Source organism: Coccinella septempunctata, chromosome 1, assembly GCF_907165205.1.
Source record: "Coccinella septempunctata chromosome 1, icCocSept1.1, whole genome shotgun sequence".
In the NCBI taxonomy this organism is placed as follows: domain Eukaryota; kingdom Metazoa; phylum Arthropoda; class Insecta; order Coleoptera; family Coccinellidae; genus Coccinella; species Coccinella septempunctata.
The window spans coordinates 57,672,914-57,698,769 of NC_058189.1; the positions used below are offsets into that span (position 1 = coordinate 57,672,914).

Consider the following 25,856-nt stretch of genomic DNA (forward strand, 5'->3'; position numbering starts at 1 on the left):
ACAAATTCAACAAAAGTTTGCATTTAAAAAAAGTTCACCTAATAATTCAAAATGAAAAAATATTTTGAGCTCATCAGTAGATTCTACGTAAAAAAGTGTCTGTAGAAGGTTCAAGTTTCAGATTTGTAACTTCAAAGACAAAAAAGTTATGAGAACTTTACGAAATTGCCAAACTCGAAAACGGAGTATCGTGGGAGGCTGCGGTTTTCACCATTTATTGTTTCTCCGAAAATGAGCTCGGAAATATCTATCCGTTTTCTTCTAGCTGCTATAGTTCTCGAGATCCTCTCAGTAGACAACGAATTATGTCCACCCTGTACATATTCTTGTAAACAAAGTAGCCGGCGCAAGAAAACTGGTGGTTTCGGTCCATCTTGATAGGGTGAATCTTTGACTCGTACAAATATTTTAACAGTAGATTCTTGAAGTCAAAAGAAACACTTTTTTGCTATACCATTTTTTCGGATTCGGCCCTGATAAAAAGATATAGCCATTTTGAGTTTTCATAATTAGCTATGCCACCTCTGGAAAAACGAAATAATCTCAAAATAACTAGCGAAATCTTTGACACTACACATCTATGGATCTTTTAAACAGAGTTGTATTTAGCCAAAGTACCCAATTTTTTAAATTTCACAGATACTTATTTTTCAACATTAAAAATCTCGAAAACAGCGCTTTATACGAGGAAATATGAAGAATTCTATTTTACAAAACGTTTAGATATTCATCAGATAACGTCTTGCTTAGTTTCCAGAGTTGGGTTCTTTGAATTTTTGGTAATGGTCATAATGACCATTACGCATGGGTGATATATTGTGTTCGAAAATATTCATCAAATAAATGAAAAACTATATTCCGAAATTCATTTCATTCGATAAAACCGTTTGTGTGATAGAACCAAAAATAACATTTTTTCGTGGTTTTTCTACCGCCTGTATCTTTTAAACCGAGCCGATTCGGAAAAAATGGTGAAGAAAAAAGTGTTTCTTTTGACATCAAGAATCTACTATTAAAATATTTGTATGAGTCAAAGACTCGCCCGTAACATTTTGTTCATAAAAATAGTCAAATTTTGCCTGATACGAAAAGGAAAATAGATACCACCTTTTGGATAGGCTTAACTGATATAAATATCAATCATATCAATCTTACCATCTGAACAGAGTGCCAACGAGGAAATTTTGAAAATTTCTACGAATTGATGGACCTTTATTTGATACCAGTAGACGCTTCGGAGTTACGACAATAACCCAGCGACATCTGGTAGGTAACAGATCCAACTAGACCCCTCCAAATGAAATAAATAAAAGTCCATCAATTCGTAAACGTTTTCCATCGAGGCATTAGTTGTGTCGTTCTGAAGAGGTCAAGTAAGAACGAAACCTTGGTATATTATTAGCGTTAACACTCTGAATAAAATGGTACGTTGGCATGTTAGATTCAGATGGTAACATTGGTTGATATTTTTATCAGCCTGAATTAGCCGATTTTGTCTAATTTCACTCAAATTTTCGAAATTTAAAACGGAGAAAAATAAAATAAAAGTGAATATGAAAATTGAAAATCAGAAATGTTCTAATTCACGTCACCAAAGTATACGTTCTCTCACCCTTCGACCCCCTAAACTTTTCAATAAAAACAATCACTCACTTGACAAGCAGCCACTGTACCTCTTGTAGGTGGCAAATCTGGGATCGCTGGTATTGTGGCCCCCAATCTGCACCTCGTTAGCCCCCATTTCGGGCACGTTGGTGAAACTTTGAGGATCCACCTTGTTCATAGTTATGACCTCCTTATCAACCATAAGTTCGTAGTCGTCGAAATCCCTTTTATAGTACACTGAATGCCGAGCACCGTTGATGAAGCTTTTACCGTGAACCGTGGCAGAATACACCTCACCCTCCCTGTCCTCTTGGAAGATCAAGTACCCTTCAGGGCTCAATCCAACCAACAGGTAATAACTGCGACTGGAAGGAAAAATCAATTCTGTATAGGCTGTCCGAGTTAAAGTGTCCCTATACCTTATTGTGGAAACTAAAGGAGCTAGAAGAAAAAGTTAAATACAAAACTTGTCTGTAATCCATTGAACTTTTTTCTATAACTCCCTGTTGGTATCAACTTTCTTATTTCAAATGGAACACACTGTATATTATTGCATTTTTGAGTTCCTTGTCAAATTTTAAGGTAACTTTGGTTTGACAACCATAGTCCTATATAGCACCGATTCTGAGATATTCGATTTTTTCCTAAAATTTTGACATCCGTATGTGCTCACTAAAATAGCTGATACTAATTTTCTAATGAGTGTATCAAAACCCTGTATGAAAGTTGGTTATAAAAAATAAAAGTTCAATCGATTACAGGCAAGTTTTGTATTTAACTTTTTCTTCTGGCTCCTTTAGTTTCCACAATAAGGTATAATGACATTAACTCGGACACCCCGTACCTACATTGTCGTTTCGTGAAATTATAGAGTATCGTTTTCAAATATCTTTAAATGTCATGTTAGTAAAGCGCAATAAGACAAAAACCCAACATCCAACATTTTCCCTCAACTACAAATGATTCTACGCGGTCTATACAGGATGTTTTCAAAGGTTTTTTTGACAGAAGATAAATAATCAAAACAAGTCGTTTAATCAAAAATTGTCTTTATAAAATATCCAAGATGGCTGTGATACAACCCCTAGAAGTTCGACAAAATTTCATTGAATTTCAAGTGTGGAAGGTGACTCCGGCATCTCAAAAACGAAACAAAACATAAACATATGGACAATGAATGGTTCAGTACCAAGTTCATCGGATTAGATGCATCAGGTCAGTTTTAAGAGAATCATAATTGTTGTGTCGTGCAATTTAGGGTGAAAAAAATGTATAAAATCGAGGCAGTTTCTTTAAATTGCTTATGTTAGTTATGTTGAAAAAGTTCTATGATGTTTCCCCATTTCATCCCATTTTTACGACGATTGTTGGAATGTTCGAACAAGAAGATTGTGATGCCCATTGTGAAAAAATTCGTGAATAATTTAGACGAATTTTATTGGTGAGATTTTGAAGTATTATTCTATTTTTGACACTTGTGTCCTAAGTCTCTTCTGTCAGTTGGTATCGAAAAGAGCCATTTCATAAAATCGTGTAAGTTACTTAAAAATAATGAGAAAAATTCGCCAATCCTAAGTCCATTTTCATTACCATGTAAATATCGAACGAGCCAATATCCTAAGCGAAACCACATGGTCGAATCAGGAGATTACACTGCTTTGCGATAATTCAGCTAACAAACGGTCTAGGTCGTATTAGGATCTATTTCAGAGATAATTTTCAATTTTTTTTTCAACTTTGTCAGTTTGAAAGTTTTGTTTAGGTTATTTTCGGTGAAACGCTTCATTTTGACCAGTTCTACCTTCTGTTGAATAAAAAGCCTCACCTTCAAATAAACCCTGTATATTATTGTATAAAATGTAACTCCATTTTGAGCATGGAGTTTGGAAGGGAAGTTGAGGGTAGTTTTTTCATTTTTTCTCGAATATCTGGAAAACCCTGTGGTATTTGCAAATACTGTTATTTATAAAATAATCTACATTAAATTTCAAACAAAAATAGTTCTATACACTTTGTTGCTCGAGTGAACGGCTCTATAGTTATAGGGGCTGTAAAACTAATAATTGTTCGTATTTTTCAAATAACATATCTGCAAAAAGGCCTCTGGTAACGCCCCTGATTCATAAATCACTGCTTTGCTTTCTCCAAAAATCTGCCACATTTCTTCTCGAAATGCATGAAAATATCACGAATATAAAACTTTATGCCTCAGTGTGTTACAGAAACTCGTCTATCCTAATTTTAAGATTGAGAAATATTCACCTCACTTCTTATTTTTCATGATAGAAATCGTGAAAAATGAAATATGCTTTTAGATAACAATACAACAAAACCATAGGTACCATAAGGTAAAAAAAAAACTGTATTATTTTGACGTCGACCAACATCAAAGCAGTAAAAGGTAGCCATTGACCTTTAGACATGATTTCACACCCTATGGTAGATGAAAATCTTTACTCACTTATTTTCCGTTTGGAGGAGTAGAAGGGCTGCATATTTCCTATTATTATCAGTACTGGAAAATGCCAACTGTATCTTCACATGATCGACAGACCCGTTCAAAACATATTCCCTCCATAGTATCGAATCTCCACTGAAGTCTGCCCCCTTTTCGTCTGAACAAAATTCCCCGTAATAACTGGTATGTTCGCAGTCGCAAGTGTGTTCCTGATTCCTGAAGTCCTCGATGCAGATTCCACCGTTCTGGCAAGGTAAAGAATCGCACTTCATGCTGCAGTTGGCTTTGACTCCTGAAAAAATAGGGCAATAGAGAGATATACACCCTGTATATCATTATACTATAAACTTTCACACAATGTTATCCCGTAAATAAAACGCAACCTGTACCTGATTCATTTTCGTCAATTTTCGAAAGCAAGTCGATGAGATTTTCGCCAATTTGTAATCCTCGAATACATCCTACATAGCCAGGAAGGACCGCTGGATATTCAGATACCTTCAACAGTGTTTCAGGATCGAATCCACCCAGATTCAATTGGAAATACTCTGTTGGGGGAGCTATAGGACGTTGGGGAGCTAACACTTCTGTAATATAAATTTGAGAATGAGTATAACCATAGAGGATAATGAAAAATTTTGTTAAATACAGTTTAATATGCGCGGTTTATCGGGATTTAACATTAATATATTTCGGTAAGTGGAGAGCCCTCCATTATCGAAATCCTTGAAAAATACATTTCTGAATCTATTTTTATATTATATATTGGGACAAGAAATCGTAAATTCCAAAATTAATCTGCTTGTACGTCTTGCCAAATTGCAAATTTATTTGATATTCAAAATAGCTTAGTGATATTTAGTCTCATTTAAATCTCCAAATATATGCGATGGTGGTGTAATGGTCAGCATAGTTGCCTTCCAAGCAGTTGATCCGGGTTCGATTCCCGGCCATCGCACACTTTTTTATACAGTGAATTTTGCTAAAGGTAGGGATACACTATAGGTCTTTATCACAGTAGATATGAATATTTTTCACGGAATACATGAAATAACTAAATTGCGTCTTGTTAATCAATAGTCATTTATTTTAATCCTAATAAACATATATCTTTCAACCCTGAATCATTAAAATTTTATTATCTGATGAATGATAGTCAGGTTTTTCTGCAAATTAATTTCCCTCTTCCTATACCCAGATAAAACAGAAATGACACAATATCTTTATGGTCATTCTCGTGAAATGTTTCTCGACTTCATGCAAAATAAAATTTTCCAACATTCTTCAAATTTTCCCCACTCACCCATCTCTGGATTACTCCACGGTTTATTGGAATAATTCTGGAGTAATAACACCCCAACAGGAATCGAATAATTCTTATCGTTCACATGTACGGTGGTCCAGTTTTTTCCTCTCTCTATTGCAATCTGTACCGATCTACTCGTGTTCAATTCTGCGTAATCCACGGTCACGTTATGTATAGTATTGTTGTAATTGAATAAATAAACCACCTGGGTCCCATTATCGATATATAGGTGAACAAAATTATTCAGATGATCGTTGGCGTACAAGATCAACGCAGTGTTATCGTAGGTTCTGAGATTCAGGAGGATTTGATGAGTGAAAATATTCCTGAGTGCTGTTTCCTCCTCGTTTTTCTCCAACTTTTCACCGGAGGTAAGATAGTTTCTTCTGACGAAAGAATCCGGCTTCACGAAAGTAAGTGCGTTGGTGTTTATATCTGTAAAAAAGTGAATCAATTCTAATCTTTAAAATAAAATAGAGAAGCTTGAATAAAATCGAAAATGGCCCTATGATCTCTGGGACACTTTAGATTAAAATTAAATGGCAGTGGCGTAACATATGGGTCCGTATATATACTAGAGATTAATGTATTCAGAATCCATCAGTATATCTCAATGTATTGAAACTATTTCTCGATACAGTCGATGCATTAGGGTTTTTCATGGAAATAGTGGTGTTGAAATACAGGGTAATTATAAATGATTACGAGGATGTATTGATATCTAGTTAGCCTAGACCAGCATAAAAAAATATTGCATTACCATAACAATAACTCATTAGAAGTGTCAGTTTGACGTCAAGAAAGTAAACCAGAGTTACGCAATAAATTAAAAGAAAGAAGATGTTCACCGAAATTGTGAAAATCGAAAAATTGAAGTATCGAGCTATCATCAAGTACCTGTATTCAAAAGAATTAAGAGGTAAGCAGAGTTACGCAGATATGCTTAATAACCTTGGTGATCAATGTCCTTCGTATGCGACAGTGAAAAATTGGGCTGCAAACTTCAAAAGAGGTAAATTTCCATTGAAGATGATGACCGATCGGGAAGGCCAGTTTCTGTGTCAGTCCCCGAAAATATCGATGCAGTTCATGACATGATTTTATCAGACCGTCGAATTGGGCTAAGACGGATATCTGCAGCACTGAATATTTCATTAGAACGCGTTCATCATATAGTTCACGTCAATTTGGACATGAGAAAAATTGCTGCAAAATGGATCCCCAAATGTTTGAATGTTGACCAAAAGCGTGCAAGGGTAGAAGCATCGCGTTCGATCTGTGCTCGATTTGAAAACGATGTAGACTTCTTAAACCGAATTGTTACTATGGATGAGACTTGGATACATTTCTACGATTCAGAAACAAAGCAACGATCGATGGAATGGTTACATTCTGGTTCTCCAAGACCTAAGAAGTTTCGTGTCCAAAAATCTGCTGGAAAAGTTCTCGCTTCAGTTTTTTGGGATTGCCAAGGAGTAATCATGATTGATTTTTTGAATAAGGGTAGAACAATAACCAGAGATTACTATTCGACATTACTGCCCACTTTACGCAGAAAGCTATCCAAAGGTGTTTTGTTTTTGCAGCACAACGCGCCTGCACACAAATCTCATGTTGCCATGCAAAAACTTTGTGATTTAGGGTTTGAATTACTACATAGAACACCCCCCTTATTCACCAGATTTGGCTCCATCCCACTGTCATCTCTTTCTTAAACTGAAAAAAAAGGTTAAAAGGTCGTAAATTTTCTTCCAACGAGGAGGTAATAAAAACAGTGGAGGTCTGGTTTGCAGAGTAAGAAGAAACATTTTTTTTTAAAGGTCTAGAGACTTTGCAGGTTCTTTGTAATAAATGTATTCAATTAAGAGGAGAATATGTTGAGTAATAAAATATTTTGACATTGAAATTTTGTTTGGTTCTATAGTAGGCTAAGAATTTTTCAATATATCCTCGTATAACATCGTAGTGGGCGTCAATTTGGAAATTCTATGATATTAAGTTAAGTTTAAATCATAGAGTTCTCTTACTACTTTTATCACTACCATAGACTCACTAGTTTCACATAGAGGTCCCTTGTAAGCCCAAGGATTCGGACAGATGCATTCAAAAGTGCTCCAGAGCTCCTTGCACTGCGCTTGATTCAAGCAAGGGTTAGGGTTGCAGGAAGGCTTGCAATCTTTGATGATTTCACTTAGATGAACGCTCATGTAGCTGTAGATATCCAGGATTTCTTCGTTAACCACCAAACCCCGAAAGCATCCAATCAGGCCTTGTTGCACAGAGGATTTGGCATCCAATAAGTCTCTGGAAGGTGATTAATAGGTTATGTTTATTGTTGCCTAAAATGTTCGTAATAGATAGGTACACAAATAGATATAGGTACAAATTTACAATTATATGCACAGAAGAAAATAGAATCCTATAGTAGTAATAGTAGCGCTTGGCTGCTAGTCATCGATAAGATGAAATTAAAACCAATGCTAAGTGGACGGAAAATTACATCTTTGGTATATACGTTATAATGGTATTAATGAATATAATAAAGAGTCCTGGTTCAGAAAGTAATGGTCTTTGGTACTCACGAGGGGGCACCCCCAATAAACATCGAACCTTCGAATGGACCGAACTCTTCTTCGGGCTTCAAGTTTTCCATTTGCGATTCCTCATTGATCATAAATCTCACATGGTACTTATTGTAGTCAATCCATAGTTTGTGCCATTCGCCACCGTTTAGCTTCCTTTCCGACACTATAACTATGCCTTTGGAGACGCCGGTGTTGAGGGTGAAGTTGAAGGTTAACTGAAAATCTTAATCGTATATATTAATATCGAATTTCTGTTACGGATGAGATGTTTACCGCCTGTCACTGCTACCATGAAACTAGGGTAGTTCGGACGAATGGGTGGCTGGTAGAGGAGGATGGCCTTCTTGCCAGTTGTTCGGAAGGAGAAGGCCAGATCTCCCTTTCTCCATCCAGGGACTTCGATGTAAGATTGGCTGGTGGTGAAGGTGACAACGTATCGCTGAGTATCTAAGGATCAAATCAAAATATAAAGGAATCTCCTCAATCGCCAGGACAGAGATGGTTGCATGTACCTATATGCTTCAAAACTCATCGCAAGACCTGCATTTTCAATCAATATGCATGCTAGAACGATTTTACATCTACATGCACTTCTTATTGGTATAGGGTTTGGAGCATATGTACATACGACCATCTTTGTTCTGCTGGAGGTCATGAAGAAAAAGTTTAGTTGGATTATCAGAACTTTCTAGAGCTCGGCAGGGTTAGTACAAAGTAAAGAACAGCGTTGTTTCTTGATGAGGCCAAATAATACCGAGACCTTGGTCAGCACCTAATCTTCGATATAATGATTTTTCCATTATACACTGCGCAAAAAAATTCACGCACATTATGGAAATCTCAAATTTATTCTACAACTGAAGGTGTTCTCAATGATAATTATTTTTATCAGAATTATGCATGCATATGTTATCCACATTCAACGGTTTTCTTCAATACAGATGTTTTTTCCCAGCAGGTATAAAAAAAGATCATATTATCAGATTTTGAATGTATTGGCTCCATTTTAAAATCAGTTGTTCTCGATCAATTCTAGTGATCAATAGTTTTTATTTCGTTTGATTTTCTACACTCGATCGCTATGCAACGCGAAACACGCAATTTGACCCAAGAGGAATGTGCCCAAGCGGTAGTTTTGCGAGAAGAAGGGTGGACATACACAAGAATTGAAGAAAGGTTTGGAGTTTCCCATACAAGTGTGTCCAGAATCTTACAGCGATTCAGGGAGACAGGTATCAATGTCCGAAGACCAGGACAGGGTAGACCACGGGTAACAACTGCCATTCAAGAACGTTACATGAGAGTTTCTTCGTTGAGACAACGGTTTGCAACCGCTCGCCTCCTTCAAATTCAGCTTGAGCAAACTCATGAGGTGCAAATTAGCACTCAGACAATAAGAAATCGCCTAAGAGAATATGATTTAAGGCCTCGTGTCGCGGCAAGAGGCCCAGCTCTTACCCCAGCCCATCGAAGGGCGCGTTTGGATTTTGCGAGAGAGCATATCCATTGGGAAGAGGCTGATTGGGAAAGAGTTCTCTTCACAGATGAGTCTAGATTCTGCCTCTACCATTGTGATCGACGTTCCTTTGTATACAGACGTCCACATGAAAGATATGCCCAGTGCAATTTCCTGAATACTACTGGTTTCGGGGAAGGATCGATTATGGTATGGGGTGGAATATCTTTGACTGCTCGCACAGACCTAGTGGTCATTGATAATGGAGCTATGAATGCTGATAAGTATATAGTGCCATTTGCCCCATACATTGGTGAAAATTTCATTTTTATGGACGATAATGCCAGACCCCATCGTGCGCGCATCGTTCAGGAGTACCTTGAAGAGGTTGAAATCTCTCGAATGGAATGGCCAGCAAGAAGTCCAGATCTCAATCTGATTGAGCAGGTTTGGGACAATCTCAATAGAAGGCTGAGAAGTTCAGAAAATCATCCAGCTACTCTTAATTACTTAGGAATCCAACTCGGAGAAATCTGGGAAGGATTAGATCAGAACATTTTAAGATCACTCATTTCGAGTATGAACCGTCGTTGCCGAGCTGTAATTAACGCAAGGGGTGGAAATACCAAGTATTAAATCACTTTTGAGCATTTCAGTATTTTGAAAATTGTTCATTTCTCTTCTTTCACATAAGATTCGGTGAAATCCTGAATTTTTCTTCCATTTAATGTGTCTTGTTTCGTTCAAAACCTTCCCGAGAGAACATAAAAAATAAGTTATAAAGGCAATGTAGAGTTAACTTTCATTAAAATTAAGATTTCCAGAATGTGCGTTAATTTTTTTGCGCAGTGTATTATAGCCTGTGGCTAGTTCTATTCAGAAGGTAACATTTGCTGATATTTAAATCAACGGATGTTTTGCAATCGTAATTAGTATTTCATACCTCTTGAGTTTCTTTTTCATATTTCAAAGATGCTAAATGAAGAAAAAACCTCACTTGTTTCAACACATTCCAAAGGACCCAAAGTAATCCGACCCAGCGCATCAGCTGTCAAGTATGGTTGCTGAAGAAACACCATATCTGTTATGCCCAAGCTATTAGCATTGGTGAAATATCCATCGTCAGTTCCCCACTTATCTTGATCAAGATCATCGCAGTTGCACCATTGCGTCGGTTTGTTACATTGTTTTCCAACAGAACAAGGACAGGTCCCTCTGAAATTCAAATTATTGGATCAAGAGTGCAGTAGGTAACTCTAAAGACCATAAAATACCAATCACAATTTCTCAGATCGAACATTGAGAATCATAAACCCTATCTTGCTGTTTCCTTAAGGGTCCAAACCACGATACAATGAAAATTTCATTGTATCGTGGGTCCAAACATTACCAAAACACAAATCCTCACCTTCTAACTTCCCCAATATAATCCACAGTCTGATTGGCAGAGCTGATGAACCACGTGGATGTGTGCAGTTCCAACGGGGCTTTCAAACAGTCGTAGCGAATATATTGACTACAATTCAAAGAATGGGATACGAGTTCTTGAAGCATGTCTGCTGTGAATTCCCTATATTTAATACTCATAGTGAAATCGTCATCTGTGGCAGTTCTAACATCGGTCTGGCTCTGCAGATTGTGCTCCACGATGGTTTTCGTGGAATCCTCAAGACTTTGGAATTCGCATCTGACGTGAGCTGGTGGAAAACGCCCATTTCCATCTATGTCGATCAGATATACGTCTGGTTTGGTGTATCCTGGAAAAGAACTCGGATCACAATTATGTTCTAGTTGATATTCTTTAGGATGCAGACTGGTATCTACGTATTTCCTTCTTGACTAACCTAATAAAGCCAACTCCTCGCAAGTCTTCCTGTATTTGGTGAAATGACAATTTGTTCCAATATATCCTGTATCTTTACAATCACAGATCAACCTATCATCTTTCACAGAACACTTCCCACCATGTTCACAAGTGTTGGGTCTTTGGCAAGGGTCCACGAACTTACAGTTATCCAAGGTCACCTCTCCAACAGTCCTTTCAGATTGCAATATAGACCTAGGTTCTAACTCATCATCATTGATGATTATATCTCTCATACAACCAACAAAACCAGAGTTGCTTCGAGATCCACTAGCAGCTTTGATCTTATCACCAATAGCAAATTTAACAGGCCCCAACTTCTCCCTCTTCTCGTTATTATCGACCCTTAGATACACCTCTTCATTTCTGTATATCAAGCTGAGAATATGCCATATTCCAGGCGTTTTCTTCACGCTGATCAGATGTGTCGTATTCTGGATGTTATCAGCCAACTCGAATCTTACTTCGTCGTTAACCACCCTTATCTCCCAATAGAGACCTGACTGAGATTCGCTGGAGGCTAAAACGCTTAGGTTGGTGCTGCTCTTGAAGTGGAACGCAAGAGTCAAGCTATCGGTGAAATTGTTTGGCCACCAAATGTGCGAGGATGAGAATGGAAATGTGATGGGTATCTCTGTAACGTCAGCCTCATAAAACTCAGGCTGTAGGATGCCTATGTAGTGCACCTTAGGATTTCCCTTGTCCAATTCGTAAATTATAGAGATATCGTTGTAGAACACGTATTTTAGAGAACCAACAAAGTTATTTCTAGACCAAAGTCCTTTTTTCTTCTGAAGTTCTGGTCCACCTCCAATATAAATTTCTGGATCGATGTACAAAAGTGGATTTCCCTTGATATCTAAAGATACAATTTCCTCATTTAGTATTAGGTGTATCCTTTCGTTCTCGTGAAATATGGTTAGGTTGTTCCATTGGTTCAGTTTGAAACTGGATGTCCTCCCAAGTATGGTTGTCATAGCTTCTTCTCCAAAGTCTACTTCTACGTAAACTGAATCGTTGAAAATAGATGCGGCTATGTAGTGGTCGATGCCTGTCTCACCACCTGCTGCGTAAAACAGGGCGGAATCATCGAATCTCGTCTTGAAGATCATGGAAAATCTGTTAACTGAAGAATGGACCCTGTCTTTCCAGTCATATACTCTGTATGATACGTAGGAAGATCCACGAAGGGTCAGAATAGTCGCAGCTGAAAAAGAATAATTTGTACCTAAATAACACAGATGAATAGATATAAACTCTTTATTCAATTAATCTACTACTCACTGAACATGTCACAGTATTCTCCTTCGTAATGCGAACCAAAGCAGTCGCATGTTAAAGTGTTATAATGATTTATGCATCTTGAAGATCTGAAGCACAAATTTTCTGACGTATGGCATTTGTTGATGCAACCCTCTTGTACATTCTCGTGTTTGGTGGCTATTAAGGGTGTTATGGGTAGCAGATCGGAAGCAGATTTGCCAGTGCTGAGTATCACATCTTTTATACAACCAACGAAAGATTCAATGATGTACTTAACTCCATGGAGGCGCTCTTCGGAACTCAGACCTATGGGAAATTTCATCATTCGTGTGAAAAATAGATTTAGTTAAAATTTTGCTATGATTAATTGATCATAGCAATATTTCTAGATGAATGGAAGCTGTATATAAGATTAAGAATATCTAGAGCTTAATATGCAGATGTACAATATTGATACAAGAAGTGGAGTTGATGAAAATTACGTTTCTGATATAGTACGAAAAGATAATTTTTGTATTTTTGGAGAAAATAGAATCAAGAGCTTGATCTAGGTTGAAAATGGAAGATTAGTCACAAACCTCCAATTAAAATAACCGATGTCACATTTGCAGCTACACCATAATTATTTTCCTTGTCTAGACCCTGCAGATCAGTTTCTTCTTTGATGTTATCGACTGTTGCGGCCAACCTAGCCCCATGAACGTCTATGCGAACCTTTAATTTCAAATACAACGAAATATGTTTTGTATAGTTAATACTTTGCTGGCCTTTGGAACTATTTAATTTCAGAAACGAAAAAGCTTTCATCCCAAAACTATGAACTACCTTGAGAAGCAAAACGAGGATCAAAAATATTTCGATCATCGCAATCAGAATTCTGATTGGAAGAATTTATGAAATTTCCTTTTCATGGATCTCCAGATGTTTCTTTGGACTTTCTTGTTGATCCATTTATACCTTGAGTTCATGCGATAGAAATGAATGCAATTTTGATTCCATATGTGCCTAAACGTAGCTGAAATATCTACCTACCGTAACAGAATGCCATTCATCCCTGTTCAAGCCACGACCAACAGTAAGAGCTGTAGAGTGTTTTCCATAAACATGTACCACCTTCAACTGTCCCTGCTGAACTATTATATACAAAGCGTAAGGTTGGAGAGAGACCCCAGCAGGAACTTTGACATTGTGATAAGCTAGCAAACCATGAGGCAATCGTGTTCTAAACTGGAAGGAAATCTGCCTGCACAGCCTGAAAAAAAACTTTCTAGCAAATGAGGATGAAAGGAATGCAGTTTATTATGAAGACGGAATCAACTCCGATCAGTTAGTTAGAAGAAAATGAAAAATGCAGTGTCTTCTTCTCTCTCACATACCGATATTTCAATAATTGTACAAGGTACAAGGTACCGACTACAATTGTCATACCAGAAAAGATCTGGTTAAGGTAGGTATGGATGAAACTTCAAGAACGGTAGGACTTTCTATCAATCAACCCTATAAGGGGACGTTTTTGAATCCCATCAAATAAATCATGGTGAAATGGGAAATTCTCGCTAAACCAACGTATTTTCGTATTTTGAAGAGTCTAAAAACCTTCACTACATATCGTTCTCCTTCACTTGCAACCACAGAATCAAATATTCTCTTCCTACGTATGGATGAAACTTCAAGAACGGTAGGACTTTCTATCAATCAACCCTATAAGGGAACGTTTTTGAATCCCATCAAATAAATCATGGTGAAATGGGAAATTCTCGCTAAACCAACGTATTTTCGTATTTTGAAGAGTCTAAAAACCTTCACTACATGTCGTTCTCCTTCACTTGCACACACAGAATCAAATATTCCCTTCCTACGTTTCAAGAAATCTTACCTGAGTTGAAAAGTCTGAATTATATCTCCATCAATCTGAATGAAAGTATTCGATTGGGCAAACATGAATGTATTTTGATTTCCAGTCTCTTGAAAAGTTAACGAAGGGCCTCTGCTTTCTTTCGATACGAAGGAAGTGTTAGAGACCAAGGAAGCAGCTGAAATAATAATAATAAAAGATGAATTTTCAAGTGCGAATATTACAAAATAAACGAATGTGATACATGAAACAAAAGAACTGATTTAGCCTTTCTAAAATGGGATCAATATTGCCCTTTTATTTTATTGGGTTTAGGTTCCTTTTGAGGCACTCTTGAGCATTTATACAGGCATGGGTAGCCTGAGATTGGACCTTCATCTCTGATCAATCTGCAAAATCTACCTAATTTCTAAATCGAATAATTGGCATCAGGTCCGAGGGTTTAGCCATATAAGTTTGGGGATCTTGAGTTTCATAATGAAAATCTATGAATCTATATTTGGAGACTCTTAGTAGATAAAATTTGTAGATACTCACGTTTGAAGAAAGCGCACCTCCTCAAACATTCTATTTCTGTATTGAACCTATTGTATTCATTTCCTCCACATCCACTCCATACAAATAAAACACAAGTCTTGCTATTTTGGTCAAAGGTCCATTTGGAGATTTCCTTATTGCAAGGTCCTCTGTCTGGAAAACCATGGCACATATATCCATTATCTCTATGTGGAAATCCCACTGTCACAGCCAATACACTACTAAGAATACTAAGGTACATCCACATTATCTGAAAAATAGAAATTAGGTGTATCATTGTATTGCTCAGTAGCAGAACCAACAGTGTTTCAACTGATTCACTTGGATTTCCAACACAACAAGTTGAGCCCTGAATCATCCTCTTGATATTACATTCTGAATTGAATCTGACATACCAAGAAAAGTATTAATTGCAAGATTTTCCAAGAAATATTCAACTAGTGGCCTCAAATAAAATTAGTTCGAGCCAGTAGTCGAAAACGACTTGTCAGAACTGGATAGTGCTCGACCAAATTGTACTCGAAAAATACTTGAGTGTGTTCTCAAAGTTTTCGTTGGTTCTTTTATACGCAGTGGCATCAGAAGTGCATCTAGAAGGCAAAGAAGTAGTAAAACGGTTGTCGAACATCAAAAATACAAAAAGGGTTGGAACTGCCACGAAAAATATACCGGGTGACCGCGGCGCTCTTTTTGAGGGAGTAAATAAATATATTTTGAAAATCTTTTCCTGTGGTGTGTGGAGGGTGTTCAAAACTACAATTTAAAATTGTTGTCATATATATAGGGTGTTCAGAAACAAAGATATAGACCAAAGTTGCGCTTTTTTAAATGAAACACCCTGTATTCGACCTCAAAAATGGAATGGCAAGCTCAAATTATGATGAGTTTCTTCAGATCACTTTATACTTTAGAAGCACCCTCTTTACGAGATAATGGCGAAAAATTTAAAATATGGAGTTTTATTGAATAGCAATTAATGAAGAAACTAGTGACGCCAGCGATACAGACAGTTCTTTTTCAAGTAGACAGAGTGATCATAATTAATTCTCAAACATATAAACTACAAATAATCGTCAAAAACTTTCTTATTTCAAATGGCACACCCGGTATTTCTATATCTCGTTGAACGTAAAAATTAATTTCTAAACTATCTTCATAAGGTTTTCCTGAACCTAAACCTGATAGTTTTTCAGCAGTTTTTTACGATTATTAGTAGTTGATGTTTGAGAATTAATTATGATCACTATTTATATTCCAGACTTAAAATTTTCATTTATATGTAGGAGTAGCCAACTTGTCTGCTCGAAAAAATTCTATCTGTATCGCTGGCATAACTAGTTTCTTCATTAATTGCTATTCAAAAAAATTCCATATTTTCAATTTTTTACCATTATCTCGTAAAAGGTTGCTTCTAAGGTATAAAGTGATCTGAAGAAGGTTAATTTTTACGTTCAACGAGCTATAGAAATACCGGGTGTGCCATTTGAAATAAAAAAGTTTTTGACGATTATTTATAGTTGATGTTTGAGAATTAATTATGATATCTCTGTATATTCCAGAGTTAATCCATATTTTCAATTTTTCGCCATTATCTCGTAAAGGGTGCTTCTAAAGTATAAAGTGATCTGAAGAAACTCATCATAATTTGAGCTCGCCATTCCATTTTTGAGGTCAAATACAGGGTGTTACATTTAAAGAAGCGTAACTTTGATCTATATCTTTGTTTTCGAACACCCTGTAAATATGACAATAATCTTAAATTGTGCTTTTGAACACCCTAAACACACGTTCTGGCCGTTCTGGGGTGGGCCACCCGGTATATTACTAATATCTTTAGGTACTTTAAAACTCGAAAGAGGAAATAGAGAATACCTATCCGAAAAACACCTACAGGTTTTCTCGTGTTACGTATACCTATACGTGATGAAAGATATTTTGAATTCATGAAAAGCTAATTAAAGTCATTCGAAATGTTCATACTCGTTACAGATGATTTCTTATATTCGTGAAAATACTGAAAATTTGGTGCCAATAACTTCCAAGAGGAAGAATTGTCATGAGAACTGAATTTCCTTAAATATAGACATATTTTGTCGTAACTTGAAATTTGTACATATTTTCTACAAGAAGTACAATTGGAATTCGTCCTACTTTCCTTGAGGAAATGTACTCAAGTAAACACTTGAAATATGTATTTGTGTTATAACACATCAGAAAGAGCCGAAGTCCTCCCCTCCACTACAAACATGACCGAATATTATGAAAAGTTTGACTGCCTCAGTAACTCAAAATTTCAGGGAGCCTTGTTTACCTATTACGCAAACACTGTGAATCCAATTAGCACTGAATCATACAAAATAATTTAACCAAACGCCAACTCACAAGAGTAGCAATATGGTGTTAAGGTTACTCGAAAAATAAATAAGTATTTATTTCCTTCTGCCGAAGGCAATGTATACCAGGAGTTCCATTTGAGACTTGAGATTTCCATCAGACTGTGAATTTGCTTGGAAAATTTCAATAAAGTCTCCTGTTGTTCATTTTTATTTTTATCCAAGTTTTCAAAAAAATTTACATCAAATAGGCTACTAACAGTTTTTTTTTTGGTACTGACCGATTCGGAATATTTAAATAAATCAAAATCGATGAAATTTTTAATTCATTACAACCTATCTCTCATTTGGAATAGTGGGTAAATAAATGAATTTTTTTAGTGGTCTTAATTAAATTCACTGAAATAATAAGAATATACTTAATTAATCTACGAATTCTAGACTGCTTTCAAAAGTGAATATGTTGCAACAAAAAAAAACACGTTTTAATTCTTAAAAAGGTAAATAGCCACCTTCTTATAGCAAGAAGTAACTCATGTATTAGTAAACAAATTGAAAACAATTTTCAATGATGAAATGGTGAAATTAATTCTAGAACGAGCAAGAATGAACGGTGTTATTTTTGAAAAGAAATAATATCCAGAGTAAAATAGATTTCACCAAAACCCATGCATTCGTGGAGAATAAGCATCTCCAAAGAGTTTTTCAATGACATACAATATCAACCTTTTTCTTGTTGAAATTGCTTGGGCGGCTTATTGAATCATATTGTCTGATCGTATCTTTTTGCTGTCGATTTTCACTGATACACCCTGTTTGTCCGTATAATAAAAATGCATTGTGAGTATATTGTCTGATCTCTATCTAGGAAAAAATCAATTGAACAAATTCTGATAAGAAAAGTAAATATTGTTAGCTAGACCCATTTATTACCCCAACTCGCTATCATCACATTTTGTATGGTATTTACGTAGGCAATTGCAATACGACATTCATTATTATAATATTCGTGCAGTTTACCATTGTGGACAATGATCAATAACAATCAAATCAGAAGACTCTTTTCCTTAAATATAATCTCTCATATCCTCGAAATCGAGTTAACCATTTCGCAGTTTTATCTCAATGAGTTCTCCTCTTATCTTCATCTCATTATGCACACTAAAAGTGAACAACACCCACCGAGAATTAAGAACGTGGGATGGAATTTCATGGTTTAAGTAGAAAATATCTCATTTGTCGATAAATTTAGCTTAAAGATGGACAACAGCAATAAAGCTCGAGATATCAAGAACAGAAAATAAGAAATTGTGCTGAACTGTTGGGACATCTTTCCTATAATGATAAACCTATTGAAATATAAGGTCATTTTTCAAGGCATATCGAAATATTTTTTATTTTGAAAATGTTGTACATGAATTTGAATTTTTCCCGACACAGTGGGACATTTTATTATGCACTTGGGATGCTTACGACTGGTCGAAACCAAATGCAAGTGACCAACTCATTCAATAATAGCTTTAGACGTTTACTCTCACGGTATTTTACCACTGGAACTCGTCGTCAAAGACAAGTGGTCTTATAAGCCAGAAGAAGACCATTTTCAGCTGTTTCTATTACAGAGAGTACCCTAAGCAGAGTTTCCCTAAGCAAAGTCAGAAGACGTCCCCATGAAGTAAATATAACATCGAGACTCTCGTTAAGAAGAGCTGATAGTCGACAAGTACAGGGTGGGCAAATTTCGATGTTTTAGCTCTACAGCTTTTAAACCAGTGGAGATAGACAAAATCTGATACCCCATTCTCGTTCTCTTTTTCTGAGAAACTAACAAGAGTAGTAGTCATTTTTGGCCATCTTCTTTTGTTTTCGAGTTATAAGCGAAAATTGGAAAAATGGAGATATCGAAATAAATTTATATCTCCGACAATACTGATGATAAAGCTCTGAAATTAAAATGCAGGCACTTTTTTAAGTAGAATTCAGTGGCTTGCTCGTCTTTTTAGCAGGATTTTCAATTACGAAGCTATGACGCAAAGTTATGTTTTTTTGAATGGGAACACTAGATTTCTGTGCAATTTTTTGAAAGCTTCATTTTTACTGATACATATAACATCATATGTTATATTATTATTTTATGAATATAAATAAAAGAAAATGGTCAGAAACCTTTTTTCTCAATATTTCTATGGTTTCAACTCTTGACGAGCACAGAAAAAGCTATAACAAGAGCAGTCTCCTTCCGGCAATGTCATTCTTTCTAGCTTTTTACCAGTTTCACAAAATTTGAATCTTGGAGAAATTGAGTAAGCATAGAAATGAAAGCACTAATAGAAGGAGACTGTGGTAATCATAAGATGCTACATTTTTCTATTCTCATCAAAACCAGAAAGCCTAGAAATATTGAGAAAAAAGGATTTTGACCATTTTTCTATTATTTATATTGATACAAACCATATGATGTTATATGTTTTTGAAATCAGTAAAAATTGAGCTTTCAGAAAATTGCACAGAAATCTAGTGTTCCCATTCAAAAAACATAACTTGTGTCATAGCTTCGTAATTAAAAATCCTGCTTAGATAAAAGGCAAGCACGCCACTGGATTCTTCTTAAAAAAGTGCCTGTATAATGTTTTAATTTCAGAGCTCTTTCATCAGTATTAGCGGAGATATAAATTTATTTCAAAATCGCCAATTTTCCAATTTTCGCTTATAACTCGAAAACAAAAGAAGGTGGCCAAAAATGACTACCACTCTTGTTAGTTTCTCAGAAAAAGAGAACGAGAATGGGGTATCAGATTTTGTCTATCTCCACTGGTTCAAACGCTGTAGTGCATCACTAGGATGGTCCCTTCATAAGAAGGGACCATGAAGGGAAGGGACCATCGTCTATGAAGTCTCCATCCTTTTCGATTATGGTTTGGGGTGGAGTTTCGATGGCAGTACTGATTTATAACTACATCCAAGAATCATGAAGTCTCAATGCAGTTGTTCCTCAATTTCACGCAGTTATTGGCGAGAATTTCGCTTTTCTAGGTGACAATGTATAAGGTGGGCAAAATTCTTTGTCTATTGAGGGGATCTTGAGAGCTATAGCAGCGCATGACACATTTCCGAGCTCTTCATCAGAGGAACAAAGAATGGTGAAAACCGTAGCCTCCTACGATTCTCCGTTTTCAAGTTATTAGCAAATAAGGAGATTTTTACGATTTCTAAAAGTTCTTATAACTTTTTTGTCTTTGAAGTTACTGTACTGAAACAAACTTTCTACGGGCATTTTTTTACGTAGAATCCACTGACGAGCTCAAAATAATTTTTCATTTCGAATCATAAGGCGAACTTTCGTTCACTTAAATGCAAACTTTCATTTAATTCGTTATTTTTGAATTGGAAAAAATCCTGTCAGTAGATTCTACGTTTAAAAGTGAAGATTCAAGTTTCAGATCTGTAACTTCAAATTCAAAAAAGATCTCAAATCTCAAATTTTTGTTCATAACTCAAAATATAGAAAGCATAGGCGGGTTCTGTTATGAATGAGTCAGCAAAAGAAACTAGAGAATGTGCCATCCGTTTTCCTCTAGCTTCTATAGTTCTCGAGATCCCCTCAGTAGACAACGAATTTTACCCACCCAGTACTGTCACATAGATCCCACCATGAGATCTGCTAGGAAGGGTTATGCCACATTTAGCATTGCTTCCAAGATCCCCTGGCCTAAATCCAATCAAGCACTCTTGGGACCAAGAAACCTTGATGAGCACCACCCGAGATCTTTTGCCACAACCTTGACAACAAATTGAACAGGAATTTCTCAGCAACTTGATAGAAGGCATGCAAAGAAGATGCTAAGCCTTTATTGATGCACGTGCACGGTTATCATACTTTGTATTAAGGGTGAAAAGAACTATAAATATTTGAAATTTTCAGAATTCTGCAAAACTCCGACATGTAGATACATATTCCAAAAAAAAATGGGTTTTCCTTCGAGAAAACACAAATCAATAACAATGACTGTAACCAGCAGTTCAGTTGCGAGAGCAGCAAAGCTACTATTTTTGTGAATGTCCAAAAAACAAGGGCTTTTCACTGTTGAAATATATGTATGTATCAAGATTAAACTGAGCTTAAAAAATGATGGCTTGAAAAACCTGCAGCTCGTCGTTAATTTAGGGATTTCTGAGATTCGCAACATAGCTTTCATGACTTGGTGAAGATGAGAGAAATTTCAGAGAAAAGGGTCAAATTTTTGGAGATTTTTTATTAATTGCTGTGTATCCTATTTTCCAAATGATCAAGCTCCTCCCACTGCGCTCGCTCAAGAAGATTGTATCCATTATAAATAATAAGATCAATTCGAGATGTATTAAAATGACTTACCCTTCCAGACCGGAAGACCACGTGACGTCACTTTACAATTGAATTCGTTCTTATTAGCCACTTAAATATAATACGTTTACCGTCTGCAACTCGATTCATAAGATGGGAAATGATAAGTTATACAAATTTCAAACGACCACTATCACAGTATTCCGAGATACGTATCATCACAATTATTTATTTTCTCGAATTGACCGTGAGAATTTCGTGTACCATCTTTGCGCCGCAAATTTCAATTTGTCCGCTCTGATGGAAGATGATAGGTTTGCCAAGCTGGCTGAGCGCGCGCTATCCAAAGCCTTAACTGCAACTGAGACATCATCGTGTTTGTGATAATAATTGGATGCCCTACCACTCGTGATGTAGAAAATTCTATTTATTTGTATTGGAGAGATAACTCGATGAAATGGAAATCTTGGGAAATTGATGATAAGTCTAGGAAAATGGAAACCAGGAATGCCATTACTCTTCAACTGTCCAGCACTTCCAATAAAAAAATTATAATATTTTTTCTAATCATTTTTAAAAGCGGCCTAAGAACTTTAGTTCACCTGAACCCCATATAATTTTCGGCAAGGAACCACCCCTTAAAAACTTTCGGTCTTATTTTGTAACACCCTGTGAGTGTATGATCCCTTCAAGAATGCATGCAAAATTTGTACGTCGTCAGGAAAATTTTCCGAGATACAGAATTCCTTTATTTTCTAGTGATACGATCCCCCACGCAATGCTGCTTCACACATATTTTTTGAGTTTATACGAGGATGTATTGATATCTAGTTAGCCTAGACCAGTTCCATGCTTAAAAAAAATATTGCGTTACCATAGCAACGAACAATAACTCATTAGAAGTATCAGTGTGAAGTTTTAGGTCAAAAAAGTAAACCAGAGTTACGCAATAAATTAAAAGAAAGAAGATGTCCACCGTAATTGTGAAAATCGAAAAATTGGAGTATCGAGCCATCATAAAGTACCTGTATTCAAAAGAATTAAGAGGTAAGCAGATTTACGAAGATATGCTTAATACCCTTCGTGATCAATGTCCTTCGTATGCGACCGTGAAAAATTGAACTGCCAGCTTTAAAAGAGGTAAATTTTCCATTGAAGATGATGACCGATCGGGAAGGCCAGTTTCTGTGTCAGTCCCCGAAAATATCGATGCAGTTCATAACATGATTTTATCAGACCGTCGAATTGGGCTAAAACGGATATCTGAAGCACTGAATATTCCATACGAACGCGTTCATCATATAGTTTACATCAATTTGGACATGAGAAAAATTGCTGCATAATGGATCCCCAAATGTTTGAATGATGACCAAAAGCGTGCAAGGGTAGAAGCATCGCGTTCGATCTGTGCTCGATTGGAAAACGATGTAGACTTCTTAAACCGAATTGTTACTATGGATGAGACTTGGGTACATTTCTACGATCCAGAAACAAAGCGTGTCCAAAAATCGGCTGGAAAAGTTCTTGCTTCAGTTTTTTGTGATTGCCATGGAGTAATCATAGTTGTTTTTTTTTTGGATAAAGGTAGAACAATAACCGGAGATAACTATTCGACATTACTGATGACCACTCTATGGGAAAAAATTGAAGAGAAATGACGCAGAAAGCTATCCAAAGATGTTTTGTTTTTGCAAGACAACGCCCCTGCTCACAAATCGCATGTTACCATGCAAAAAAATTCGTGCTTTAGGGTTTGAATTACTAGAACACCTCCCTTATTCACCAAATTTGGCTCCATCCGACTATTATCTCTTTCCTCAACTAAAAAAAGTTTAAAAAGTCGTAAATTTTAGTCCAACGAGGAGGTAATAAAAGCTGTAGAGGTCTAGTTTGCAGAGCAAGAAGAAACATTTTTTTTTAAAGGTCTAGAGACGTTGCAGGTTCACTGTAATAAATGTATCTAATATAAAATATTTTGACATTGAAATTTTGTTTGGTTCTATAGTAGGCTAAGAATTTTTCAATATATTCTCGTACTAGCCATGTTGTATCATAAAAAAATAGAAATTAAAAATTTTGTCTAAAAAATAAAAAAAAAATTTAGGGGTGGACTACCCCTAACATTTAGGGGGATGAAAATAGATGTTGGCCGATTCTCATAGATAGCTGACCCGGCAAACGTTGTTTTGCCATATAAATAATTTCCTAATGATTAAATTACTAAAATGGCTATTAAAAAATAAGGGTTGATCGTAGAAGGGTGAAAATTGAGGATTGTATGTATTTTTGTATGTTGTATCATAAAAAAATAGAAATTAAAAATTTTGTCGAAAAAATACAAAAAAAAATTTAGGGGTGGACTACCCCTAACATTTAGGGGGATGAAAATTAGATGTTGGCCGATTCTCATAGATAGCTGACCCGGCAAACGTTGTTTTGCCATATAAATAATTTCCTAATGATTAAATTACTAAAATGGCTATTAAAAAATAAGGGTTGATCGTAGAAGGGTGAAAATTGAGGATTGTATGTATTTTTGTATGTTGTATCATAAAAAAATAGAAATTAAAAATTTTGTCTAAAAAATACAAAAAAAAATTTAGGGGTGGACTACCCCTAACATTTAGGGGGATGAAAAATAGATGTTGGCCGATTCTCATAGATACCGGATAAGCACAAAAAATTTCATCAAAATCGGTCAAGCCGTTTCGGAGGAGTATGGTAACGAAAACTATGACACGAGAATTTTATATTTCTCGTATATAGCCGAAAATATTGAGCTAATTTTGTCCAAGAAAAACTTCAACCGGCACATTCCGACAATAAACCGTCTAAAATTGAATAACCACCACGCTGCCCAGACTGGACACCTTCAGATTTTTTCTTTTGGGAACATTTGAAGTCGGTTGTGTATAAAACAAAGCACAGAGATGTAGAAGTAAGTATGCCGAGGAATTCTAACAGTATGCCGAGAAATTCTTCAGTTGAAATTTTCTAATAAGGGTCGAATTTTAAAATAGATTATATTTTTGTCTACAAAATAAAGAACAACGTGTTGAAAATCTTTTATTGTAAAAAATTTTTCTTGATTTTCCTGTTTCATTACAATTCTTCGTATCGGAAAACTATTACTTAATTCTTCTCTTCATTTTTTATTTTTCGGAAGTAAAACCAAAAAAGTCAGTGGTATGATATTTTTGAAAGTACAACCGAAACACGGTGCCACTCATCACCCCTTTCGCCCTTTCCATTTAGGATTTTAGGGGTTGCTGTGATCATCACGTTCACAGCGTTGATACAAATTGATTAGGACCAAGAACAACCCTACAAAATGTTCCCCTACGAAAAAGTTTTTGCATTTTTCTGATTTCGGAGGCCCAGATAAGGCGTTTCAAATTGACACACTGCATAATCTCCGCACAACAAATGGACTTCTTCGCATTCCTATAAATTGAAAGGATGAGCTATCCGCAAGTTTATTGGATTAAAAGAATTTAAATTTGCTGAATTACAGCGATAATATTTTTTGTGTCATATATGTGATCACCAAGGTCAGAATAAATACTTCCTGTAAATCCGTGAAGTATTGTTAATGAACAGGTATACCTAATTGGTTTTGGAGCAATTACGAATACTGTGCTACATACTTATTTTTAGTTCTGATTAAAACGACAAATTTTCGGTTCATAACTGGATACGACACATATAAGTATTTTATGGTATAAGATGCCTGATGTACCTACTATTTTAATTTCCAACTGTTGTTCGTTCCGGACACCAGAAGTGTAAAATGAAATACTTTCGATAAACTTGTACTTTACGAAAGTTTGGGTTGATTGGACTTAAATATCACCTCGTCAAAAAAATGGTTCGTTTTGAAGCTACAGCTCTTCAAAGATGCGGTTCGAATCGATATTTCTCTAAAAAAATGATGTGTCCTAGCGTTAACCGTTAAGGATACCTTTTTCCAGAGGAAGTTGGAAAATTTCAAAGTTTGATGCCAAAAATCTTAAAAAATTAAGACAAGAAAAGTTGTAAATGAAAATACCCTTCTCCTTACCCGAATAATACGCCCCTGGTTGATGTGAGAAATCGAAATTAACACTATACTGAATTTCAGTTTTTGATATAAAACATGTTACGAAATAATTTGTATTGAATGGTTCCAAAAGAAGCATTTTTGGACAAGATTATAGCTTATAGTTTGGTGGTTTGCCCTCCAGCTCAAACAAACTCCATTATATGATTGGGCTTCATATCAAGGAGGCTAGTC

At 36.0% G+C, this 25,856-nt stretch overlaps 1 protein-coding gene and 1 non-coding gene across 3 annotated transcripts in view; one reads left to right on the forward strand and one right to left on the reverse strand.

Moving 5' to 3' along the window:
• The window catches only part of LOC123311431 (contactin-associated protein-like 2), a 29,837-nt gene extending 7,888 nt beyond the window's left edge, over positions 1 to 21,949 (reverse strand). Inside the window, exons 1-17 of one of the 2 annotated variants that reach the window (XM_044895390.1) lie at positions 21,635 to 21,949; positions 15,325 to 15,519; positions 14,930 to 15,179; positions 14,414 to 14,570; positions 13,570 to 13,789; positions 13,116 to 13,251; positions 12,559 to 12,843; positions 11,255 to 12,481; positions 10,819 to 11,167; positions 10,408 to 10,625; positions 8,228 to 8,401; positions 7,952 to 8,177; positions 7,423 to 7,673; positions 5,367 to 5,804; positions 4,453 to 4,650; positions 4,067 to 4,355; positions 1,654 to 1,970 (exon numbers count right to left, since the gene is read on the reverse strand). In XM_044895390.1, the coding sequence (XP_044751325.1) occupies positions 1,654 to 1,970; positions 4,067 to 4,355; positions 4,453 to 4,650; positions 5,367 to 5,804; positions 7,423 to 7,673; positions 7,952 to 8,177; positions 8,228 to 8,401; positions 10,408 to 10,625; positions 10,819 to 11,167; positions 11,255 to 12,481; positions 12,559 to 12,843; positions 13,116 to 13,251; positions 13,570 to 13,789; positions 14,414 to 14,570; positions 14,930 to 15,176 (4,732 nt within the window). In that variant the 5' untranslated portion in view covers positions 15,177 to 15,179; positions 15,325 to 15,519; positions 21,635 to 21,949. The remainder of the gene's footprint in view (positions 1 to 1,653; positions 1,971 to 4,066; positions 4,356 to 4,452; positions 4,651 to 5,366; positions 5,805 to 7,422; positions 7,674 to 7,951; positions 8,178 to 8,227; positions 8,402 to 10,407; positions 10,626 to 10,818; positions 11,168 to 11,254; positions 12,482 to 12,558; positions 12,844 to 13,115; positions 13,252 to 13,569; positions 13,790 to 14,413; positions 14,571 to 14,929; positions 15,180 to 15,324; positions 15,520 to 21,634) is intronic. The other variant, XM_044895382.1, reaches the window with a different exon arrangement.
• On the forward strand, positions 4,950 to 5,021 carry Trnag-ucc. The gene has a single exon. It is a non-coding gene; the product is annotated as a tRNA-Gly (tRNA).
• Positions 21,950 to 25,856: the final 3,907 nt, after the last annotated feature.